Consider the following 22,007-nt stretch of genomic DNA (forward strand, 5'->3'; position numbering starts at 1 on the left):
TTCCTTTATTTCAAAGGGGGGAAAACCTGAACGATTCTCATCCTTTTGATTGATTAAGGTCTTGAATAACTTGAGGCTTGAGAGTGACAGTTACTGAATAGACTATTGCAAATAAAAAAAGCCCTGTGGAAAGCCGGGCTGGCACTTCAGAGTGCAAAGGAGGCGAGTTTGCTGGCACTTACTAAGTTATAAATAAAAGGACATGCACAATAGTACCTTCTTTAAAGACAGACAGTCTTTACAACACTCCTGGCGTCATATCCTGCTGTGGTCACTTCAGCTCCTAGTCAGTCTTTTCTCTCCCTCTTTCTTTTCCTTTTTTCTTTTTTTTTTTTTTAAAAAACCCTTCCCCTCCCCCAGCAGTTTAGTTTCAATGCTATAATAAATTCCTGGGAAGAACTGCTTCTTAGCAAAGTTCACTTTGGCAAACATATATAGGAATGTGCAATATATATATGTGTGTGTATATATACAGCACACGGTCCCGTAAATATGCACAAAGACCGACTCCTACCTATCTTTCCAGTTTTTAAAAGCAAGAATCCGTTTGGGGGGGATCTATAAAGATTCCTGTTGCCGCCGTCGCTGTCTTGGTTTTTGTTTTGTTTTTAAAAATACGATTGCACCGAAAGCTGTGTTTCCACTCCCTCCAAATGCTGCTTTGAAAAGTTTGAAAACAGAAGGGAGGGGGTTGAGTGGGGGCTAAGTAAGAGAGAGAGAGAGAGAGAGAGAGAGAGAGAGAGAGAGAGAGAGAGAGAGAGAGAGAGTTTTGCTGGATGCCAGACACACGCCCAGGGGAATCTAGTCTGGAGTTTGAAAGGACAAAGGATAGTCTCGAGAGAAACGCTGGAGTTTCTCTTGAGTTTCCCTGTGTACAGCTGCGCATTTACAACCTCGCTGTAGAAGAAAGAAAAGGTGGCCCAGAAAGAGAGAGGCAGAGAGGCAGAGAGACACTGACTTCAAGCCATGCAAGAGGTTGGCTACTTCCTCATTGTAATCTCTCGCACAGTGGCATTGTGCCAAGAGGAGTTGTAAAAAAAAAAAGGAGAAAAAAGGAAGGGACCGTCCTTCCCCCCACCTTCTCCTCCTCCTCCTCCTCCCTCCTCCGCCGCTTCCCTCCCCTGCTCCTCTTGCATTTTCTCCTGTCCAGCCATTCTCTGAAAGAAAAGGCACTTCATCAAGGGAAGAGAGAGGCAAATCCCGGGTCACCCTCCTAAGCCGGAGCCCTTCGATTGTCAGGAGGAGAAGAGAAAGTTGGCGCTGTCGTCCAATCAGCTCGTGTCTTCTCCAGACGGGACAGTCTCCAGGCTGGCCAATCGCGGCGCAGAGATCCTAAGGAAGCTTGGGGTGAAAGAACTAATAAATACTCCGGAGCGGAGCTTCCTTTCACTTCGTATCAACAACAGGAAGAAATCATTCCTGCCACTCAAGCCCAGTTCGTAGCAAAGTGAGCTCATTCCACGGCAGGGACCAGGCACCTCGCGGCTTCCTCGGCAGCCTTTTTCTCCGGGCAAAACTTTCCCCATCTCCTTTTCCTTGCTCACTCTCTCTTTCCCTCGCTCTCACTTTCTCTCTCGGCCACATTTTTGACTCGAGATACCACGTTTGATTGAGAAACAGACCAGGGACAACGACCCCCCTTCCCCCCTTCCCATAGCTTTATCCCTTCCCCCCTTTCTCCTTCCCCTCCTTTTTATTATCTTTTTTAACAACAACAACAACAACAGCAACAAATCTACTCGATTCATTCTCTGCGGATCTTTTCCCAGAGCTGATCTGCGTTTGCCCTTTCCTCTTAACCTCCGCCATACCTGGATATAATACGTTGAAAGAGAGTCAAGCTGCCTTCAAAATGACAAGTCTGGGTGGAGCTGTCCCAAGGATGATGCGACCAGCTCCCGGACAGAATTATCCTCGCAGCGGGTTCCCATTAGAAGGTAAGACCGAAGAGCAGGAAAATGGGATGTTGGGGTGGGGGTGGGGAGGAGGGGGTGGGGGAATCTGTGGCCTGCTTTGGTGCCAATGAGGCCGACTTGGGTATTCCTGGCTGTGGACCTGAACTCCTGAGTTCGTGGAGTTGCGGAAAAACAAGTTGATGTGCACACGCTTAAAAAGGAGCGGGTCGTGAGCAAGAGAGAAGGTTTCAGCTGCCATTGTAGGCACGCTTCCTTGGAAGTAGGTGCCAGCGAAATTAACAGGGATTCCTTTCCAAGGAGACTGGGTTGGAGCGTAGCCTAGTTTCAACAGCATGGAAAAGCGCAGACGGGAATGTCCCCCTCTCTCGACACACCCACGAATTATACGCATTACTTTTATGTCAACTTTTTAAAAATTTGGGGGGGAAACGAGAGAAGATAGGGGGGAAAAAACAGGAAGGTCACTGGAGAAGGCAGAGGCAGCGCAGATTCCAAACGAGTTTATTTCCCTCTTTGCTTTTCATGTCGGTTTCACTTGGAGGGTGGAATTGTCACCTGGCTGGTAAGCATTGTAGGTGAGCGAGTCACTAAACCTGGTCGCAGTGTCAGAGCAGGAGGACACCCCAAATTTCTAACTCCGCCAGAAACTCCCTTGCATAAGGGAAGTTTACAGGACTTTCATCCGGCTTTGCCTTGCTTCCTTTACAAGCACAAGCCGGTAATGCCACCACAAAACTAGCAATTCCAATGACTACTGTTTAGGGACATTAATAGGTAGAAAAACACCTTAAGTGCTGTCAAGCAACTCAGCCCAAACTCTCACTTTCGTGCATGTGGGCACACACCCGCGCAACACACAGCAGGGTTCGTGTGGACCTTCGCAGTTTGTCCAAAACATGTCAAGAAACTCCCTTCCATTAATTGAATCTTAAGAGCTTTCCAACTAGGATTTCATTATTAAATGTGGGGGACTTTTCTGTTCCCTCTTGCAAGAGAGACTGAAAACAGGTGGGATCTTTTCCTAGCCTGTTGATTTTCGTATAATCAGCTCAGACAGGACGCAAGAAAGTTGGCAACTCTTCAGCGAGTTTACGAAAACGTTAAAGGTGGTTAAAGCAAGCGATGAAACAATACTGTACAAATTGTTTCAGGGCGAAACGAGTCAGTGTGATCTGGAAAAGGGATGCACAAACAGGTGGGCAAGAAAGCGAACTAATCGGAAACAAGCAAACAAATAAACAAAACACCAAACGTCTTTCGAAATCGGGTTTTCCTGTGACTCTTAATATTAACATTTCTATTCCTTTCCCAAATGCATGGTGCCTACCACTTCCCTTCCAAAACTGCCCCGACATATGAAACGCAAACAGTATAAGTAAATATTAAAGTTGTGGGGGTTTTTTATTTTAAAAAAGACTGTGTTTATTCAAAATGGGGCAGATTGTCACATTCTAGCAGACTTCAGAAGACCCGTGGTTAAATGTCTACGATGCTTAGATTCTCCCTACAGTGAGAAGCAGGAGCACCAGTTGCAGAAAAGTTGCTGTTACTTAAATTTACCCTTTTTTCTGGATCTTTTTGAATCATAAATTGCTTCGTTTTGGGGGGAATTGGCGATACCCCGATTACTTAGAGCACTTGTCAACACTGTTATGTTTTCCTTCCGTGGAAAAGAAAGAGCGATTTAAGAGAAGGAAAATACCTGCGGTAGCCAAAGACTTCCAAACGCCAACCGCGGCTTGTCTTAGGGAGTTTTCAACCTAGGAAGAAATATTTATTGAACTGATACCCAAAGCACTTTTTCTCGGAAGAAAATTCAGTGGAAGCCGACCGAGAATAAATATAACCTTCGCGGTTCGGTTTTTAAAACAGATCAAAATGCCCGCTTCGCCCAGAACTATATATCTCTTACAGATATAAGAAAGCCCACAGTTTTGCCACGGCTTAGCCTCTGTTTGCTAGGACAGAGACAGCAAACGGTATCAGGGAATAACTAACCCGTTTGTTAACCAATCCTGAACACGTGCGCGAAAAGTTCCAAGCGAAAGTGTTTCAGGATCCGTGTGCCAGGCTCAAACGATGCCACCAAACGCAAGGGAGAGGGGAAGCTGCCTGGAACGCGCGTCACTGTGTGTCGTGTGTAACTGTCACTGTACCTTGCGTGTAAGTGAGGTAGGCCGCTCGGATACCGAAGGAGCCCTCTCTTCTTTGTTCCCCCTCTGTCCAGTGTCGACTCCGCTGGGCCAAGGCCGAGTCAACCAGCTCGGGGGCGTCTTCATCAACGGCCGGCCTCTGCCCAACCACATCCGCCACAAGATCGTGGAGATGGCTCACCACGGGATCAGGCCGTGCGTCATCTCTCGCCAGCTGCGAGTCTCGCACGGCTGCGTCTCCAAGATCCTCTGCAGGTACCAGGAGACCGGCTCCATCCGGCCGGGGGCAATCGGAGGCAGCAAACCCAAGGTGAGGAAGGCGCAGCGCCGCCTGATCAGGCGAGGGGGGCGGGAATTGGCGGGGGCAGCTTCGGGCCGCGGACCTGAAGAACTCAGTTGCGCTTTTATTCAGAACCTGGTCAATCCAAAGGCCTACAAAATGGGTGCATCACCCTCTCCCTCCCTTCCAGTGCATGCTCCCGGGCGCTTGGGATCTTGTAGCAAGGCATCCGGATTGGGATTATATGGAATAAGAAAGGACTGGGTGGTTCAGTTAATTAAGGGGGGCGAGGGACAGACGTGCAGAACTTCAGCTCTAAAGTTCCAACCAGTTCTGACCTCCTTGGCTAGCGCACAGGTCCCCGCAGGTCCACGTTGGTGCGCTTCCTTCGCGATCCTGACATCGCTGTGTCTGGGATTTGCAGCGCTGACTGTTCGCTGCTTCAAACGGGCCTGGCAGAGCGCAGGAGCTCTGAACGCAGCGCATTCCTTTTCCCCCTCTCTCCTAGTTGGAACGCTCTCGGTTTTCCTTACACCCCTTTACAACCACCCTAGCCCTGCGGAGATACCGATCCTAACCCCCTTCTAGCGCGTGCATATTGCTGTACACTTACCCAGCCACCCTCAAGAAGCATGCGCCGTTTTTTCTAAGTAGGATCTAGAAAAGTAAACCGTGCTCTAGTCCAATTCTCTCCTGGCCAAAGTAACTTTCAGACAGACAGTTGTTAGACCTTGCGGATCCCTCGAAACAGTGGCGGGTGATGGGGGAGGGGGAGGGGAAGGGGACTATAGCCCAGAACCGGGATCAGCGCACTGCGATGCTAGCGAAGGCTGGGATCCTAAACGACTTTCCTTAACCAGGGCAGGAATCCGCGAGGCTGATAATGGCCTTGGGACAAGTGTGCCAATAAACGCGGAGGTTTAATTGATTTTGGATCACACCACTAACGAGAGTGGACTGTATCCAAGAGAAACTTGAATTTCAGTAATTTACCTTTCCATCTACCCGTCTCTGTCGTCCAACTTCTGCTACAAACGTTGCATTCTCATCTCACCCCTAAATATACTTCCTCCTCCCTCTCTGGAAACTAATTATCACTGAATTCAATGTAATCCGGGTAAATGAATTTTGGAGCTAAGCGCTTTATTCCTTCCTTAGCCTTCTCCTCCGAGGTGCATTGCGCTGTCTAGCGTATAAATTACTAGTTTCCCAAACTGTTTGCATACAAACGTTAAGAGGTCAGAAAGATACTAAATCGAACAGTCACGTCCCCGCTTCCAGTCTGATTTTAATGTTAATAAAAGTTTGTCTGCGAAACCATTTCCCAACTTTGAATAATTTATTCTGACACTGGGTTTTGTTTTTTGCCCCGTCCTCGCCATTCCCTCCCCATCCCCATCTTAAATGGCAAAGGAACAGATAGGTTTGAAACCTCAACGCGAATACAGAGCATTTTAGGGTGGGTTTTTCACCCTGTGTGTGTATTTATATTTCTATACATAAAATTAAAAGTAATCTTATTTCATCTTTTAACAGAAGGGGATATTAATTTCCGCTTAATAAAAGGCTTCATGCATGCAGCAAATTTTCGTGGATCTTTAGAAATAGGACGTTGGCTCTAGGTTTTCCGGGATTTGGCTGTTTTTGCTTGGCAAAAGTTTCTATGAACTTTCAGGACTTTTTTTTTTAAATGATGTTTTGTTCTAATCATAAAGTGAACGGGACCCTCCCCCCCACACCTTCCCTTCTCCCCCCCCCCTCTTCTCCCTTGTTGGCATTTCATTTTTACACCCCGATACATTACTTTGAAAGGAGTCCTATTCGATTCCCATCGACCTTGATTGCCAACCTATGGCTTTAGGAAGCTACCGGAGAGTTTCCTATCTAATTTTGCTCTGAATCCTTTTGCAAGCCTGTTTCGTGTCACACAGAAGACAGCGTTTCTTGGGCTCTCAGTTTTCTTTTTCAAACGTGAGTGCTGATTCTTTAGCCCCCCCCCCCCCATGCTCAGTTCCTTTTATGGGGAGTGCTGCTAATTTTAAAAGCCCATGTTCGAGTCGTTTCACATCTTTGCTTCAGCTGTTTTCTGTCAAATTGGCACCCCAGGGTCTGCAAAGCCGAGGAGATGAAGGATTTGTTCAGGAAGTATCCGGGATTGGTCCTGACTTTCAGCAGCATCAGTCTGATTCCACCCCTAGGCTGAGCCCTCGATCTTCATTCATCCTCGTGGAGCGCCGGGTTCTCCCACCCCCCCACCCCCGCTTTCTTTCCCATCTCTCTCCCCGCAAAGTGTCCCAACTTTTGTTCCTTTCTGGGTCCTTTCTATTAAAGCAGGTGACGACGCCGGATGTCGAGAAGAAGATCGAGGAATATAAACGAGACAACGCGGGCATGTTCAGCTGGGAGATCCGGGACAAGCTGCTGAAGGACGGCGTGTGCGACAGAAACACTGTGCCTTCAGGTAAGTCCGAAGGGGACTCATTCAAAATGCCCTTGGGGTTCACCAGCTTCCGGATCCTGCACCCACTTAAGCCGATTGCACAGATCGACGACGTCTGGCATGGCAGGAAAAGGCCGTAGCTCAACCGCAGAGCATCTTGGCACCTCTAAGGAAGGACTGAGAGCCTCTGCCGGCCAGTGTAGACCATACTGAGCTACCAATGGTCTGCCTAAGGCGATCTGTCTTCCTAAAATATATTGATAGGGAAGTTGATTCAGTTGATTCTGGTACAGCAGCTCCCAGGTAAGTGTGCGGAAGGTGCCATCGAAATTAGGGGAAGGCCTCTAAGGAAAGAGGCTAGTGCCCTCGAAAACTTCGCTGGAATTGTCAACCCAGCCCTGAAAATACTTCCTTACAGACAGTCGTTATTACAGCTCGATCCTAAGCGGCTTTACTCGCAAGGAAGCCGCACTTAATTCAGTGGACGAAAAGTCTAAGAAAGACCGGAGCTTTCACTCCCATGGATTTCATTGGAACTTTCCCCCACCAAATAGCACAATTAAAGTTGCAGGCCGGATCGAGGTCGGTTTAAACACCAGATATATATATATATTGTTTTAGAAGCTCGCCCTGCCTTCCTCCCCCCCAACCCCCCGCCCTGAGTTCCCATAAGAGACATCAAACGACGCTGCTCTCGACAGACTGCAGGCTTTCACGGGCCCTGTGGGGCCTTGCGCGACTTGCTGGATGAGTGTCTATGATCTGGCTTTATCTTATAGGCATTGGATGAAAGAAACCGAGGGAAAGAGATCGTGTAGCGTTGGGGAAAAGGCTGCGAGCCGGGCTAGGTAGTGGGACGTAGTAAAAGAAGACAAGCAATCTTCGTGGCTTGTCATTTCCTTGAGTTCTCATAAATCCGGGTGATCCGATTAACCACCATTGAAGCACATGTAGCGTCGAAGCATCGGGCTGGGAAGGTTTGTTTTTAATTAACATCCTAGAGCATCGCTTTCCGCTTCTCTCTCTCTCTCTCTCTCTCTCTCTCTCTCTCTCTCTCTCTCTCTCTCATTCCTTTCCTCCCAGAGCAACAATCCTGGGACGGGAATGTTTAGCAGGCCAGGGATTGGAAAAAATAAACCCCGTATATTTTTTTTAAAAATAGCACAATGTATAAGAAGCACAAGGACATTCTTTATGTTTTATTTATTTTGCTCATTGGGAATGGAAAAGGGCTTTTGCAAACGGTGCGATGCGATTGTGCCGTCTTGTTTTCTACTCCGCGCATCCTCTGAGAAAGAAAGGGGGGGGGGGGAATCACTCTTCCTCGGAAGAATTCCAGAACTAGTCTATCGAGGCGTTTCGCGCTGAACCGTCGCAAGAAGTGGATTGTAAGCTATCTTAGATCAGGAAGCAGTGGCGGGGAGTAGGTGGGCGAGAAGCCCGTGGGAACGTGGAAGGACTGATTGGTGGTGGCCCCCCGACATAGTCAAGACTTGGAAGGAATTAGTTCTTTGATGGTTCCAGCGCGGAAAAAATGCGGTGCGCTGAGTTAAAATATCCAACTTCCCTTCCCCAGGCAAGTTCATGCCTATAGCAAAAAGAAAGGAATTTAATAGCCTGATCCGCAACCCGTTTTGGGAAGCGAAAGTTTTGGATTTGAACTCAAGTTCACCCCAGAACCTTTACAAAGTTCCATTGAGATCGATGAGAGTGAAAATCCATGGGAGGAGAAGGACTTTCACTCCACCCAGCCAGATGCACTCGAAGCCCGTAGGGTTAATACATATATTCTGCTCGCTGCTGTTTTGCAACAAAGGTTTAACCTAACTCGAAATGGCTTCGACGTGAGGCTGCATTTCTATGCACGCTTTTTTGGGGTGGGGGTGGGGTGGGGTTAAGCTCTAATGAACACTTACTTCCAAGTAAACTTGCAGAGGAATGGGCTGCAAAGCTTCCAGAGCTCCAAGATCCGGATCTTTTGCGAGTTTATTCGGAAGTCAATCTGCACTGCGCATTCAGAGGTGTGCTCAGTGTGACTCTCTCAAGGCAGTGTTCATACAATTACAACCTTTTACATGGTTATTATTATTTTTTAATGTAGGGTACCAACCTCTCTTTAAATCTTTCGTTTAGTTGGAGTGGAAATCCTGATTTCCTCGCGCTTCAGCTGTTGATCATATTAACGCTTTTAAATGCGCACGGGGTCTTTCCTATTTAGTTCTTCGTTTGTTTGTGTTGGGGGTGGGTGGGAAGAATTATACATTCACTCCTTCAGTTTTTTAAAAAAATTATATGTCAAGACTGTTTACAACAGAATCGTAAAAATGCAATAAACGGCCGAGCAGTCGTAATCCTTTAAGCTACAAATCAGAAGGAGCGCTAAACTTTTCTGTGATGAGCGAGGGATCCGAAAGGATTCGCCCCGAGACTGCCAAACGCCACTAGTCCCGAAGGAGGTTCATTGCCAACCCCTCAGCACATAAGCAAAGGATGCTCTCCATAGTTAGTTGCAGCTGCTGCCGCCTCCATCCAGCTTCTGCCTTCAGTTATATTTCCCCCTCTTTCCCCAAGTGAGCTCCATCAGCCGTATTCTGAGAAGCAAATTTGGGAAGGGAGAAGAAGAAGAAGCCGAGCTGGAGAGGAAGGAAGTGGAGGAGAGCGAGAAGAAAGCCAAGCACAGCATCGACGGCATCCTCAGCGAACGAGGTAAAGGGCGGCCGGCTTCTTCTTCTTCTTTGAGGGGACCGAGGCGCCGTTAGAGAGTGCAAAGATGATTGATCAGGGCCTATAGCTTTATGGGACAGAGGAAGATGTAGAAAGGCTAGGGGAGCCGTCGAGCATGTTGATCGAAGGGGGATGTTAGGCGGCGTCGAAAGGGTAGTACTGGCTGCTCCGTTTCCATTTAGGAGAATTTCCGGGAGAGACACTTCGGTGGTGTTTGGCTTTGGAGGGGAGGGATGGAGATGGGCTTACCCAGGTGTCGGCGGAGAAGCCCTCCTTCGCGATTGTGAAAAGAGGACCCTTTAAGGGTGAGACTTTCGGGCGGCAGCTTTAGGTAGCTTCAGGAAAGAGAGAACCACGAATAGGTCCCCAGCTCCCAAGCCTCTGAAAGGTTTCCCGGTTGAAGAGAAGTTGGTTGAGATGACTGCTCTCCTTGTCTGCCTATCTATTGGTGGTGCATGTCAGTTTCAGCGAGATATTGTGACTCTTTCGGCCAACAAGTGGTGCAGTTGGGTAAATTTTGATTCTGGACTTAAGGGCCTTCGTCACTCCGGCACTTACTTAAAAACATGGTGAGCCCCTTGCTGCGTTTCCCCTGTCTACTATCTCATTCCACTCTGCGGGGGCCCTGGACGTCTGCCCCAAAGTCCCATCCTGGCGGTACAACTGTCCTAAACAGGTTTATTTGGGAGTTTTGCAGGATGGAATTATGTATATAGGTTTAGGTCTTGCGTTTAGACAGACTCTAGTCTCCGCCTAACTGTATTTATGCTGCCTTTTGTCTGGGAGTCGCAGTACTATCTTTGGCGAGATCTGCCTCAGGAAGAGGACATCCCCACTGAAAGAACATGTCTTCCGCGGTTCCAACAGTACAGACAACGATACTTGCTGTGCTCCTCTTGTCCTTTTCTTGTGTCTGGCGCCTGACACAGGCAGAAATAAAAGCAGGTAGAGATTCTTCCTAGGATGGAGAAAGAGCAGGGATCAAAGTTTCACTTCTGTGTGAGGCGGCTGCCCAAGGCACAGGATCAGGGCCGGGAAGAAAGGTGGCAACCTGACCGACCATCTAGTCAGCCTGTAACTTGTAGCCCAGTTTCCCCCTTCAAATGTAAACACACTGACTACAACTCATTTTGATATTTTACGTCTGCTTGAAGTCCCACACCCATTCGGTGCGCTGAAAATCTCGGGCTGAAATCTTGAGCACAGTTGCCCAGGGGAAAGCACCCGATGAACTCAATGGGACTTACTTGTGAGGAAACAGGGAGCTGGGATAGGGCCCTAAATGCTACTTGTCAGACAAAAAAAGAAACAAAGTCCCATCCTTTCCGCTGGTACGACTTCCAAATTGGTGTCCTTGCAGCTTGCTTGCTTGCTTGCCTGTTTGCTTGCTTGGAAGCAAGTCCGCTAATTTCCGTCGAGCTTCCGTCTGCATCCAGGGTCGTCGCCTGCTCTTTAACCGAAGTAAGAGAGCTCAGGGCATGGGCGTAGCCAGGATTTTTTTTTATTTTTTTTTTTTGGGGGGGGAGGCATTATGGGGGAGGCAGAACCGAGTTATCTGTGATGCAATTGGTCAGTTAGTTAACTATTTGGGGGGGGGCAGCTGCCTCCCTGGCCCCCCCTACGCCCGTGGCTCAGGGAAGAGTTATTATTCTCCGGCTCATCCTTGTTAGGCTAGGATGGGACGGAAAGATGACAGTCTGTCTGACCCTGAGTAAGATTTGCTCTCGTCTCTCGTCTTCTCTACTCCCGTTGCTAGGAAGTCGATTTTGCTGGGCTCTGTTGCAAATTAACACGCTCGCTTGGAGCTAACTTATCTGAAAACGTCGGGATGCGCGCTTTTTGCGCTGCAGAACCGGCCTGGCAATGTGTTTTAATGCAGGAATGGGGGGGGGGGGTTGTTGCGTTGTAGGCCTCCCGGTACTAGCAACCTTTACGCGCAAGGAAGTAATAGTGCGATCCTATCCACGTTTACTCAGAAGAAAGTCCCCAGGCGTTCGATAGGGCTTTACTCCCTTCGCCTGGGATTGCAGCCCAAGGGAGTCCCACGGCATCCCGGGGGCGCTTTATTTCCAAGCTGGAGCGCTGAGCATCTTTGCCAGAGAGACAGCGCGATCCTGCGCCCAGGAAAGCAAGTAAGCAAGCGAGCAAGATTCAATTTAGCCGGTGAACAGGCATAGGAAAGCTTTTCTCTGACTAAAATTTGGAACAGGCATGAATGGACGGAACCGGAGGTTACAACAACAACAAAGTTATCGGCATGCGTGGGTTATGGAATGGGCTGCCAGAAACGCTCGATTCAATTCTGTGTATTTCTGTGTGAGCCGGAGAGAGAGAGAGAGAGAGAGAGAGAGAGAGAGAGAGAGAGAGAGATGGAGGACACCCAGTTGTGTGAATTCCATGGTCTCTTAACAGCCCAGTTGGAGAGTTCTAGTCTCTTATTCACTTTAATTTCATGTTATTAGACAACTTGCGATCTCGCAAATTCGACCCAGAAGTGGGAAGAGTTCTGAGTCTGATGTTCCGATCAACAAGCGTGTGTGTGAAATCTAGAAGCAGATAAGGATGCACGTCCAAAACTTCATTCCCCTCCCCCACAAAGCAAGGCTCCCTCCCCCGCCTTTTAAATCTCACAGTATTCAATTGGCGTTATTTATGAAGAGTTCGCAATCTGGGGGGAAAGAGGCTCCCAGTAGGGGTAGGAGTGGGGGGTGGGAAGTGGGGTGGGGGGAGAGGGGAGGTTCGTTGTCTGAACTCGTTGTGAAAAGCTAGTTGCTCAATCGTGTGGCCAGAGCCGTTTAGTCCCTTCCCCCCTGTGTCCTTAAATCTGAACAGTATTTTGGGTTAGTCAAGCTGAAGTCATTAAATAAAAAGGGACAGGGGAGGGAAGGGGGGGGGGGAGGAGGAGGGAGAGAAGTCCTTGAGAGAAGGTCGCGATCCTGCCCGTCTCCTCCCCGGGCTTCATGTCAAAGGAGAGATCCTGCCAGTTAAAGTAGGATAGTAGCCTGCTTAAGCCATCTTTACTACCATTGTAGTGAGCTTTGCTTACTTTGAAGTAAAAATAAATAGGCTTGAGATGGCAGAAACGCAGGAAGATACCATATCTATATATCAATATCTATATGCTGCTCTCCTCCAAAAGCTACCTGGGTTGTTGATTTATAGCACTTCCAAGTTTTATTCTAGCAACAGAGGGAAGAAAGTGAAAGAATAAAGAGATTTTTTTTTTTAAAAAGGAACACTCTCTCTCTCTGTAAACACACGCGTGCACACACACACACATTTAATGTGAAAAACAAACCATAGCTAGATTAATATACAGTCTGGGGCTATGATTCTATTTTGAACCTCTGCTGTGCATGCTTAGTCTGTTGCAAATCCTGCTTCAGTAAGACCTACTACATATAGAAAGATTGCAGCTTTGCATTAACACAGTAACAGCAGTCAATGGAGCTGACTTCCAAGTAAGTGCATTTTGGATCAGGGTGCAAGATAGATTTCCATCTGCTTCAGTAGGGTTCTTCTTCCCCACCCCCAAATTCAGAGTCTGTTGCAGTTGCCATCTAAAGGAGGGGAGGATGCTTAATCCACTTCTCTACAGGTTGTCTGTTGTTGATGTTGGAGCTGGTTTTCCAAGACCTTATGGCTTGAGTCAGCAGACGGGGCTGTTGCCAGTGCTGGGATGACTTGTTGTTTGAGGTTCCCCTCGCACTCCTCCTCCAAAGCTTGCCCCTTGCACATCCACCATAGGCCCTGGAGAACAGGAGACAAAAAGTACCAAATGAGCTGGTCAAACATTTGTACAACTTTTCCAGCTTTTACAAAGAAGGCCTTCTATACACAATCTACACTTGGAGATGAACTTGGAAAACAAAGAGGGGAGAGTCCATTGAAACTCGCACTTTAGCTCTGGCCAGACAAAGGTTCAGCTCGCAGCAGCTTGATGTGGACAAAAGAAGGCAACCTTTTTATAATTCAAGGAGAAAAGAAGAGAAAACAGGCCCTACAATAGGGCCAGAAAAGACATTATGGGCTTGCAATGAGGGATGAATTATTCAATGAGCCCCAATAGCCAATGCTCTGAGGAGTTTTATGGACTCTCCACCGTGGAAAAAGTGGCTATTTTCACCTACAAAATGTCTCTAGCCTTTCTAGACGGCTAGAGATGCCGACAGCCATTCAGGAAGGACAACTGAAACCATTCTTTAAGACTATAGCATCCCTCCACATTGTAAAAAGAGAGGGGAGGGGGAGGTGACACCCTCAAGCCTACTAGAGATTTAAGGAGAGCTGCATCTTCACAGTGTTCAAATGTATATGTCAAGAAAGAGAGGCACAAATGGAGAAAAACAATGCCGGCAGGTTCATGGGTTTATTTTTTTATTTTTTTTAAGGCAGATCGGTCACTGAACAGGAGGCCTCTGCACTGAATGTAGATTTCCACTCTCTTAAATCTTAGCAGTGGAATAAAATGTGGGGTGAAGAAAGGATGGCTAGGGAAGAAATAGCTAATGTTAATGGCCAACACATTTTTATTAATGATAATGCCTGTTTTCATTGTGTTGTGCCCAGTCTTGAGCTCATTTATTTGAAAATGAACCTTGTTGATTTAAAACTTAGGTAAGGATCTTTGGATAGAGATGTCTTGGTTCTGGGCTAAGTCATGGTGCCAAACCTCAAGAACACCGAATAACTGTTATTTATTTTATTCAGTCCTTAACAAAATGCATTTCAGATCATTTTTGGCATTTCAGAACACATATTCCCCAAAATGGAGGCACTCCAAGTGACAAACAGTTTTTTGTTTTGAATTGAATCAGGAGGTTTAATCATAAACATATTTGCAATGGCTATTGGAAGTCTTGCTATTTGTTCCTTCAATATCTGTGAAATAAATGGATTTTCTTTTGTCAGAGCAAAACTTAAAGGATAATCATTTTTTTTTGTTTCTTTTAACACTAAATGTGTCTTTAGTAAGCTGATAACTACTGCAACTAATAACAGTGAGAAAAATGGAATAGGGTTAATTTTCTGAACCTCAAGAAATGGAGATTTATTGTTGCCATTATTTAATATTGATGGCTGTTTCTAAATGCTCAAAAGAATTGGTATCAGCGGATTTGTTTTGAAAACATTATGTATGAAATGAATCTTTAAGACACTTGCCGGAATCTCAACATGTTTGTGCAGAAGTAATTATTATTGAGTTGGAGCTCAGATAACCTTACGAACTGCATCATAAGCTTTCTTTTAGATTTCCTTTATGAAGGCATTGGTTTATGACTGGTCTTGCTCTTGGTTCTGTGTTGGAAACTTTAGAATTATGAACGGAAACTTCTGTGGTAGAAACTCCATGGTTATGAATGGTGCAATGACCTCTCATGAAATGTTTGTCCAGCGACCTCTATGAAATGTAGGCTTCACAAATTTCAGAAAGAACTGGCTTTCTGCATCTCCAACCTTTTTTTTTAATATATAAAAAAACACAAAACAAAAACAGTTCTGGGAAAATGTAGAGAACTTTGCATAATTCACAGCTCAGTCTTTCACTATAACTTTGTTCTCAGACATGTTGACATCTAGGGATGAGATGAGTTAAGACAGAAATTGATTACATATTTTTCTTGAAATTTTAAATTGTACTCTTCAGTGCTGGATGTGGTTGAAATATTTTACTAGCACACGAAGAGATTTTGCTGTACACTAGTACTTATTATTCAATCCCAGCTTTAATCTCGAAGGAAGAAGGTATTTGTTAATGTAAGCAGCTGCTAATTTGGGAAAGATTCCTACGATTATGAGTGATTTAAGAAGAATAAATAACAACGCCCCTTCCCCGAAAGCCAGTTTGCCCTAGTGGAGATGTGATATTTGTTGTGTTGCTGGTTGCAGGAAACTCAGGCTCAAATCTCTGATTTTCCAATTTAGGCATTACTTTGCATATCCCATCTTGTAGGGTTTTTATGCAGGCAAAATAAAAAAATCAACAGGACAGATTTCAACCCCCCCCCCCAAATACAAGTATTCAGATACTCCCAGTGAAGTGGACCAGATTATCTGATTATGTGTGAGCCTTCCTAGCTACATTTTAAAAAATGCACACTAGTTGTTGTTAAAGTTTTTGTAGCACCCATAAACAGGGCAGTTTACATTATAAAAAATACAAAAATACATAACATAGTAACAAAGAAAGCAATAACACCCCCCCCCAGTTTAAAGTGCCATAGATTGTTTAATTACCCACAGGCCTGAGAGAAGAGGAATGTTTTTGTCTGTTGCCTAAAGATATGTAATAAAGATGCCATGTAGGCCTTCCTGGGGAGAGCATTCCACAAGAGGGGAGCCACCACAGAAAAGGCCTGTTCTTGTGTTGCCACCCTCCGGATATTTTGCAGAGGAAGCACACAAAGAAGGGCTTCAGACAATGACCCCAGGGTAGTTGCCTGTGTATTACAAATAACACTTATTGTTCCCAATCAGACCATCTCATATATAGTTCTAGAACAGGAATGACTACCCTTATTGGACCTGAGGGCCACATTAACCTTTGCCAAACCCTCCCTTCGAGGGCCACATGTCAGCATTAGGTGTTCCCACCTCCAGTCTGCAATAGAAACACATACACAGTCTCAGATGTTCCCTCTGCAGCTGAGGTTTGAACCTCTTCACTTAGTGCAGCACAGTCACAACTTTAATTTATTTTCTTTTTGCCAAACATCAATGGATTCTTGGGGGGCAAGAGGAAAATAAGTTGCTTGAGGGGTTGAATCAGGCCTGTGGACTAGGTTCTCTCTCGACCCCTTCACCAACCTGTTATAAGGATCCCTGTTCACGAATTGTGTTCTATGGATAACAGTGCTGCCTCCATCCCATGATTTGTGTTTCATTGACCTTGCAGTTGAAAGGACCTTTGGGTTTGCTTTCTATAATGGTCTCCTAAAGAAAAATAGTTCTGTGGTATTCTTGGTTTAAATTCTTGCTTTTTTGAAATGCACTCCATAAATTCTATTTCCTGTAGTTACAGTGTATGAATGCATTTCGTTCCTTGGAGGGTTGCAATGTTTCTTGTGGCAGCATCTAAAATTAGATTTTAGTGTCTTCAAACTAATGCTATTGATTGTGAAGGATATGACTAAGATGCCTTAACTAATTATTTGTGTGGACCAGTGTATAGTCTCTTTTTTAAAAGCGTATAATTTTTTTTGGAGTGTTATCACTTTTGGCAAAACAACAAAGTTCTGCTTGATTTTGAGTCAGATTTTTTAGGGTCTCCATTTGAGACTGCTGCTTATTGGAAGGCCTATCCTATCCCTCTAAACCAGCCGTCCCTAACATAGTGCCTTCCAGATGTTTTGGATAACCCACTGGGGTGATGGGAGTTGTGGTCCAAAGCATCTGGAAGGCAGCAATCTGGGGACGGCTCCTCTGAACAAAAGCCCCTCCAGCCTTAGTTCAGGGTGCCAACAGCCTGCAAGGCTTACCCTTGTCTCTGGTTCTGCATGTACTGAGAGGCAGGGTCTGTATACTGGCAATCTATTGGAAGACAACACAATTGAATATCTAAGATGGGCAGTCCCCAGCTCCCAATATGTGAAATGTGAGCCACTGGACATGCACGTATGTGAAGTTCCTTTTCAGCAATAATACATGGCTTCATCTCAAATGGCCATACAATTTGCAGGCCTGGGATCAATCATGTAGATATTTCCTGTCCACTCACTGCTCTTGGCTGGGTAAGGATTGGTGTGGGAGGAACCCCTGCTATAAAAATGTGAAGTGAGTCTCAAATAAGTGGCTGCCATGCTGGTGTTGGTACTGCAAGGGCAGGACTGGAAACCTGCTTGTCTGAGTTCAGAGTGGTTACGAAGAAAACTTCAAAGCAGCACACACTGTAGGCATGGACGGGGAAGACTCCTGAAGATGTCGCTGTGAATTGGTTTACTGCTCATGCATTTCTTTCTGCACCTCTGCAATACATTGTGAACCTGCACATTGTAAACAGATCACCACTAAGATCCCAAAACACCTAGCAATAAGTTTCTAGTGCCCTTCCCCAAAATTTGCCACAGTTAGAAAAGGGATTGGGGGGGGGGGGAGATCAGCATCACTGCCACCTATGGCAAACAATTACGGGGAGTTGCACCATACTAGAATCTGCAACCATGGGCACATATGGTGGTGCATTTGAGGGGCACATTGATAGTCTTCTTGCAATTGCTAAAGAAATAAAGCGGACGAGAAGCCTTTGTATTGACCTGAGAAGCATTCAGTGACACATGGTGGTGTGTTTTTTAAATGAATAATTACTTGACCCTGTATTGTTCTGGCTTACCTGTGGATATCTCCCTTGCCTGTTTCCAAGTTTGGGAAATGATGTGGTTTTAGCCTGGAATGGAAGCTCTGGTCAAGTGAAAAGGAGATAGACAACCATCCTCTCTAGGCCTTCTCCCGGCTCCTTGTGAAGCATGTGCTTGCGAGACATTGCTGTTTCTTTTACTGCTGCGCTGGGTGACTCCTCCTGCTCGGCGCTTGAATGGCACTCTCTGTTCTCTGACCCAGTGGAATTGGCCTGCAGGCATGGTCACAATGAATTGTTCCCTAGTCATGTGCACTATTCCAAAGAGCTCTACTCATCCCAACCTTCTACCCTTGGCTTCAGTGAGAGAGCAATTCAGGCTGGAGCAGACTAAATTGCCTCCTTTCTTTCTCTCTTACTTTCATCTCGGCCAAGCCCTCCCTCCCTTCTCTTTATTTCTTCTTTGCCCCAGGCACACATTAGTGCAATTTCTTCAGCCACCGCTATTTTGAAGGGGTGTGTGTGCTGTGGAGTGGAGGGTTCTTTCTTTCTTTTTGAGAGAGAGAGAGAGAAAAAAGATGCGAACACAAAAGGCCCGCTCAGTAACTAAAAAGCTGAGACCAATGCGGCTTCTCTAGCTGGGCGATGCTTTTCCTGTTTGTGAGTTTGGGGAAACATTTTTTGCTTTGTGCTCTAATAGAACCAGAGGACAGATGCTGACTGTAAATGGGACACGCGACAACCGGCCTCTAGCTTAAATATTTTGAAGCAGCATTACAATTACTGACTTGATACGCCAACTTTGAAGTGGTTGCACATGATCTAAGAGACTGTTGGGCCTCTATGGATGATCAGATGTTTAGGGTTTTGTTGCTAGGCATGGGTTTTTAAGGATATTTTTTGGCTCATTAAAGCATATAAATATTTTGCAATGACTAGTCCAAGCGGAGATAACGTTGTCACATCCAGATCCCAGGCTGTCATTAATCATTTTCTTTATTATCACAGAAGAGCTTACTGGTCCTGAATGGGGGAATAGATCGTTTTCATTTTCTACTGCTACCTCTTTAAGGATTGTTTCATGTGCACTCCATTCAAGCGGCAGTAGTGATCAAGTGACAAGCTATGTGTGCCATATTTGTGTGAAGATGTGGTGGCATCAGGAAAGAAAGAGGGAAAGCATATTTCTAGGTGGGAGAGTTGTGTCCCATATGCTAAGATCGCAGAAAGGAAAATAACAGTATTTGCTAATGAGAGGAGTCCAGAAATAGGGGGGAAAGTGGGGAATTGTTGGGGTCTGGGTGTGTTTGTCCTTCTACAAATATGCTGGTAGGCCTTCCTTGATACATAAGAAGAGCCTGTTGGATCTGACCACAGGCCCATCTAGTCCAGCGGACTCTACCTTCATGGCCAACCAGATACCTGTGGGAAGCCTGCAAGTGAAACCCGAGAGCAACAGAGCTCTTCCTACCTGCGATTCCAAGCAACTTTTTATAAGAAAGCTGTGTGTGTGTGTGTGTGTGTGTGTGTGTGTGTGTGTGTGTGTTGTTACAGGGTAAATCAGCTATGTTCTTAACACGAACATCTTCAGAGAAACCAGGGCTGAGCCAAAGCATACACATTGCTGTCCGACTGAGGCTAAGGACAAAACAGTGTCGAATCCTGTTTCAGCACTGGTGGAAGGTCTGTGTTGTCCCGAGGGTGGCAGTCTAGCTCAGTGGGGATAGGGCACCCTTAGTTCTGTCCTCTGGCACCTTGCTGCCACCCCCTGTTCCTCAGCGTCAGCTGCCTGAGGGGGCTACCTCACTCTGCCTAATCGAGTGAATAAAACTATTTCACAGATCTTCTTTGATAATCTTGGCAACTTTGCTGAACGATTTAAACAAAGCAACACCACTGTTGGAATTGACAGTCTTGACTGTATGAATGATTTTGTTTTTTTAAGTTTCTTTACTCCTGATAGAAAGGTATGCTCAATGGTTACAACTCCTTGTAGAGTGTAAATGCTGAGGCAAATCTGGTTTTGCTGCGATGTGAAGTGTAGGGTGACCCACCAAGTATTCCATTCAAAGCATTCTAAAGTATTTAAACATTTGCTGTATTTCATTCTAAACTTTTTTTTGTAAATTCAGCAGTACACAGGATGTAATGTTTTAGGAGTCTAATCAGACTTACACATCAAATCCATTGCAAAACTAAAGGTGTGTGTGTGTAATTCTAGGAAGTTTCTGAGATGCATTGAAAGATTGAGATATTTCCAGTACCCAGAATAGTGTAGGCTTGGCAAGGGCCTAGTTCACCTTAGATTAGGTTTAGTTTAGTGTTTAATATTGTAATATGCTTTAGGGAGAAGAGATCAAGCAAAGTTGAGCTTGATAGATCGTCAGGAGTCCCCCAGGGGCAGTTTATAAAACAGCAGTGGGAAATGAAGCAGAACTACAAAGTACTCAATGGTTAATTTAAGAAGAAATTGAGTGAAACACAAAGCAATAAATCAGAGCAATCTTGTCAGTGTAGGCTTCTCATTGTAAAATGCCATCTTCTATTGCACGGAACAAAAGTAAGGACTGAGCAGACAGGCAATCCAATTTGCAAGAATTCGAAATTGCTTGCCAAATTCAGGGATCATTTTGTTAGGAAACATGATATACAGCAAGACAGTGTGTCCCGCAAGGCTTTGTTTAATAGCCAGTGGGGCACCCCTTTCTTGTCTTTGCCCTGAGGTACTCTGTCCTATCACATGCTGTTTCCCTAATTCAGTTTTGAAATTCATGTTACTAGAGGAAATCAAACTGAAATATTGTGAAATCAACATTAAAAACTCACAACAGACCTATGACAGTTTAATAGGGTGATGTGAGATGGCTGTTTAATTAGTTGCACATCAAGATGCCCCATGAAAGGCTACATGATAATTCTAAGGGCACGAAAGTTTTCAGAGTGATCCAGAGTTTACACCTGTAACTAAGGAGGCAGTAAAAGGCAATTAAGCAGTCAGTTGGATATCTTATCTTTCTGGGTGCTCCTCTTGTTATTTACAAGTAAGAATTACAATCTGAAAAGGAAGTTCCAGCATCCCTGGCAAATATTAATTATGTACTAATTTGGGGATAACTTTAAGTGCTACTAACATGATAGTAGCTCACTCTCTCCTGGCTGTTGATGCTCCATTGTAATTCCTGAGATCAAAGAAGGGTCATTTCAATTTATCTGTCTTGGAAAATCCTTCTTTGTGTCCTTAACCCTCCATGGATTAATGACTGCATTGCCTATGGCGATCCATGAGATTAAAGAGAGTCTGTATACATATCCTTCATTTTAACAGTCAATGTAATTATACATATATGAGGTTATTCTATTTATATCCAATTCATTTTGGGTATAGATGCCGGGCAACCCAATTAATCTTCAGTTAAAACAAAGTTTCATTGTCACTTATTTTGAAATTACTTGAGCAGGCATTTTTTGTGTGTATTAGTAGAGTTCTTACAGGAACAACAATGCTTTTAAAATTTACTTTTAACTGATTTAAGCCAGTAATAAAGGTAGCCTATAAGTTCAAGAGCCTGATCTTAAAAATGCAGTGAGACTTACGGTAACTTCTTGAGCAAATGTGTTTAGAACAGAGCTGCAAGAAGCTAATGTAAGTTGATATTAAAGTAGGTTTGGCATATCATGTGATTAATAGGTAAAGGTAAAGGTACCCCTGCCCGTACGGGCCAGTCTTGACAGACTCTAGGGTTGTGCGCCCATCTCACTCAAGAGGCCGGGGGCCAGCGCTGTCTGGAGACACTTCCGGGTCACGTGGCCAGTGTGACATCGCTGCTCTGGCGAGCCAGAGCCGCACACGGAAACGCCGTTTACCTTCGCGCTAGTAAGCTGTCCCTATTTATCTACTTGCACCCGGGGGTGCTTTCGAACTGCTAGGTTGGCAGGCACTGGGACCGAGCAACGGGAGCGCACCCCGCCGCGGGGATTTGAACCGCCGACCTTTCGATCGGCAAGCCCTAGGCGCTGAGGCTTTTACCCACAGCGCCCATGTGATTAATACTGGAAGCCAATGAAGCTACAGATGGCCATAACCACATCATGTGTCCTTTCCATGTTGGTTTTGCATTTAGAACGTCACTAGAGCAGTGTGTGATGAAACCATGTGGTAGGGACAGCCACACTCCTCAAGCAACTTAATAAAGGTTTGATC

The 22,007-nt window shown here is 45.6% G+C and overlaps 1 protein-coding gene across 4 annotated transcripts in view; it reads left to right on the forward strand.

Annotated features, from left to right (window-relative positions):
* Positions 1-1,168: 1,168 nt before the first annotated feature.
* The window catches only part of PAX3 (paired box 3), a 107,486-nt gene continuing 86,647 nt past the window's right edge, over positions 1,169-22,007 (forward strand). Inside the window, exons 1-4 of one of the 4 annotated variants that reach the window (XM_028731053.2) lie at positions 1,169-1,937; positions 4,144-4,379; positions 6,681-6,810; positions 9,361-9,495. In XM_028731053.2, the coding sequence (XP_028586886.1) occupies positions 1,853-1,937; positions 4,144-4,379; positions 6,681-6,810; positions 9,361-9,495 (586 nt within the window). In that variant the 5' untranslated portion in view covers positions 1,169-1,852. The remainder of the gene's footprint in view (positions 1,938-4,143; positions 4,380-6,680; positions 6,811-9,360; positions 9,496-22,007) is intronic. The other 3 variants (XM_028731051.2, XM_028731054.2, XM_028731052.2) reach the window with 3 other exon arrangements.

This window comes from Podarcis muralis, chromosome 6 (genome assembly GCF_964188315.1).
Source record: "Podarcis muralis chromosome 6, rPodMur119.hap1.1, whole genome shotgun sequence".
Lineage (NCBI taxonomy): Eukaryota > Metazoa > Chordata > Lepidosauria > Squamata > Lacertidae > Podarcis > Podarcis muralis.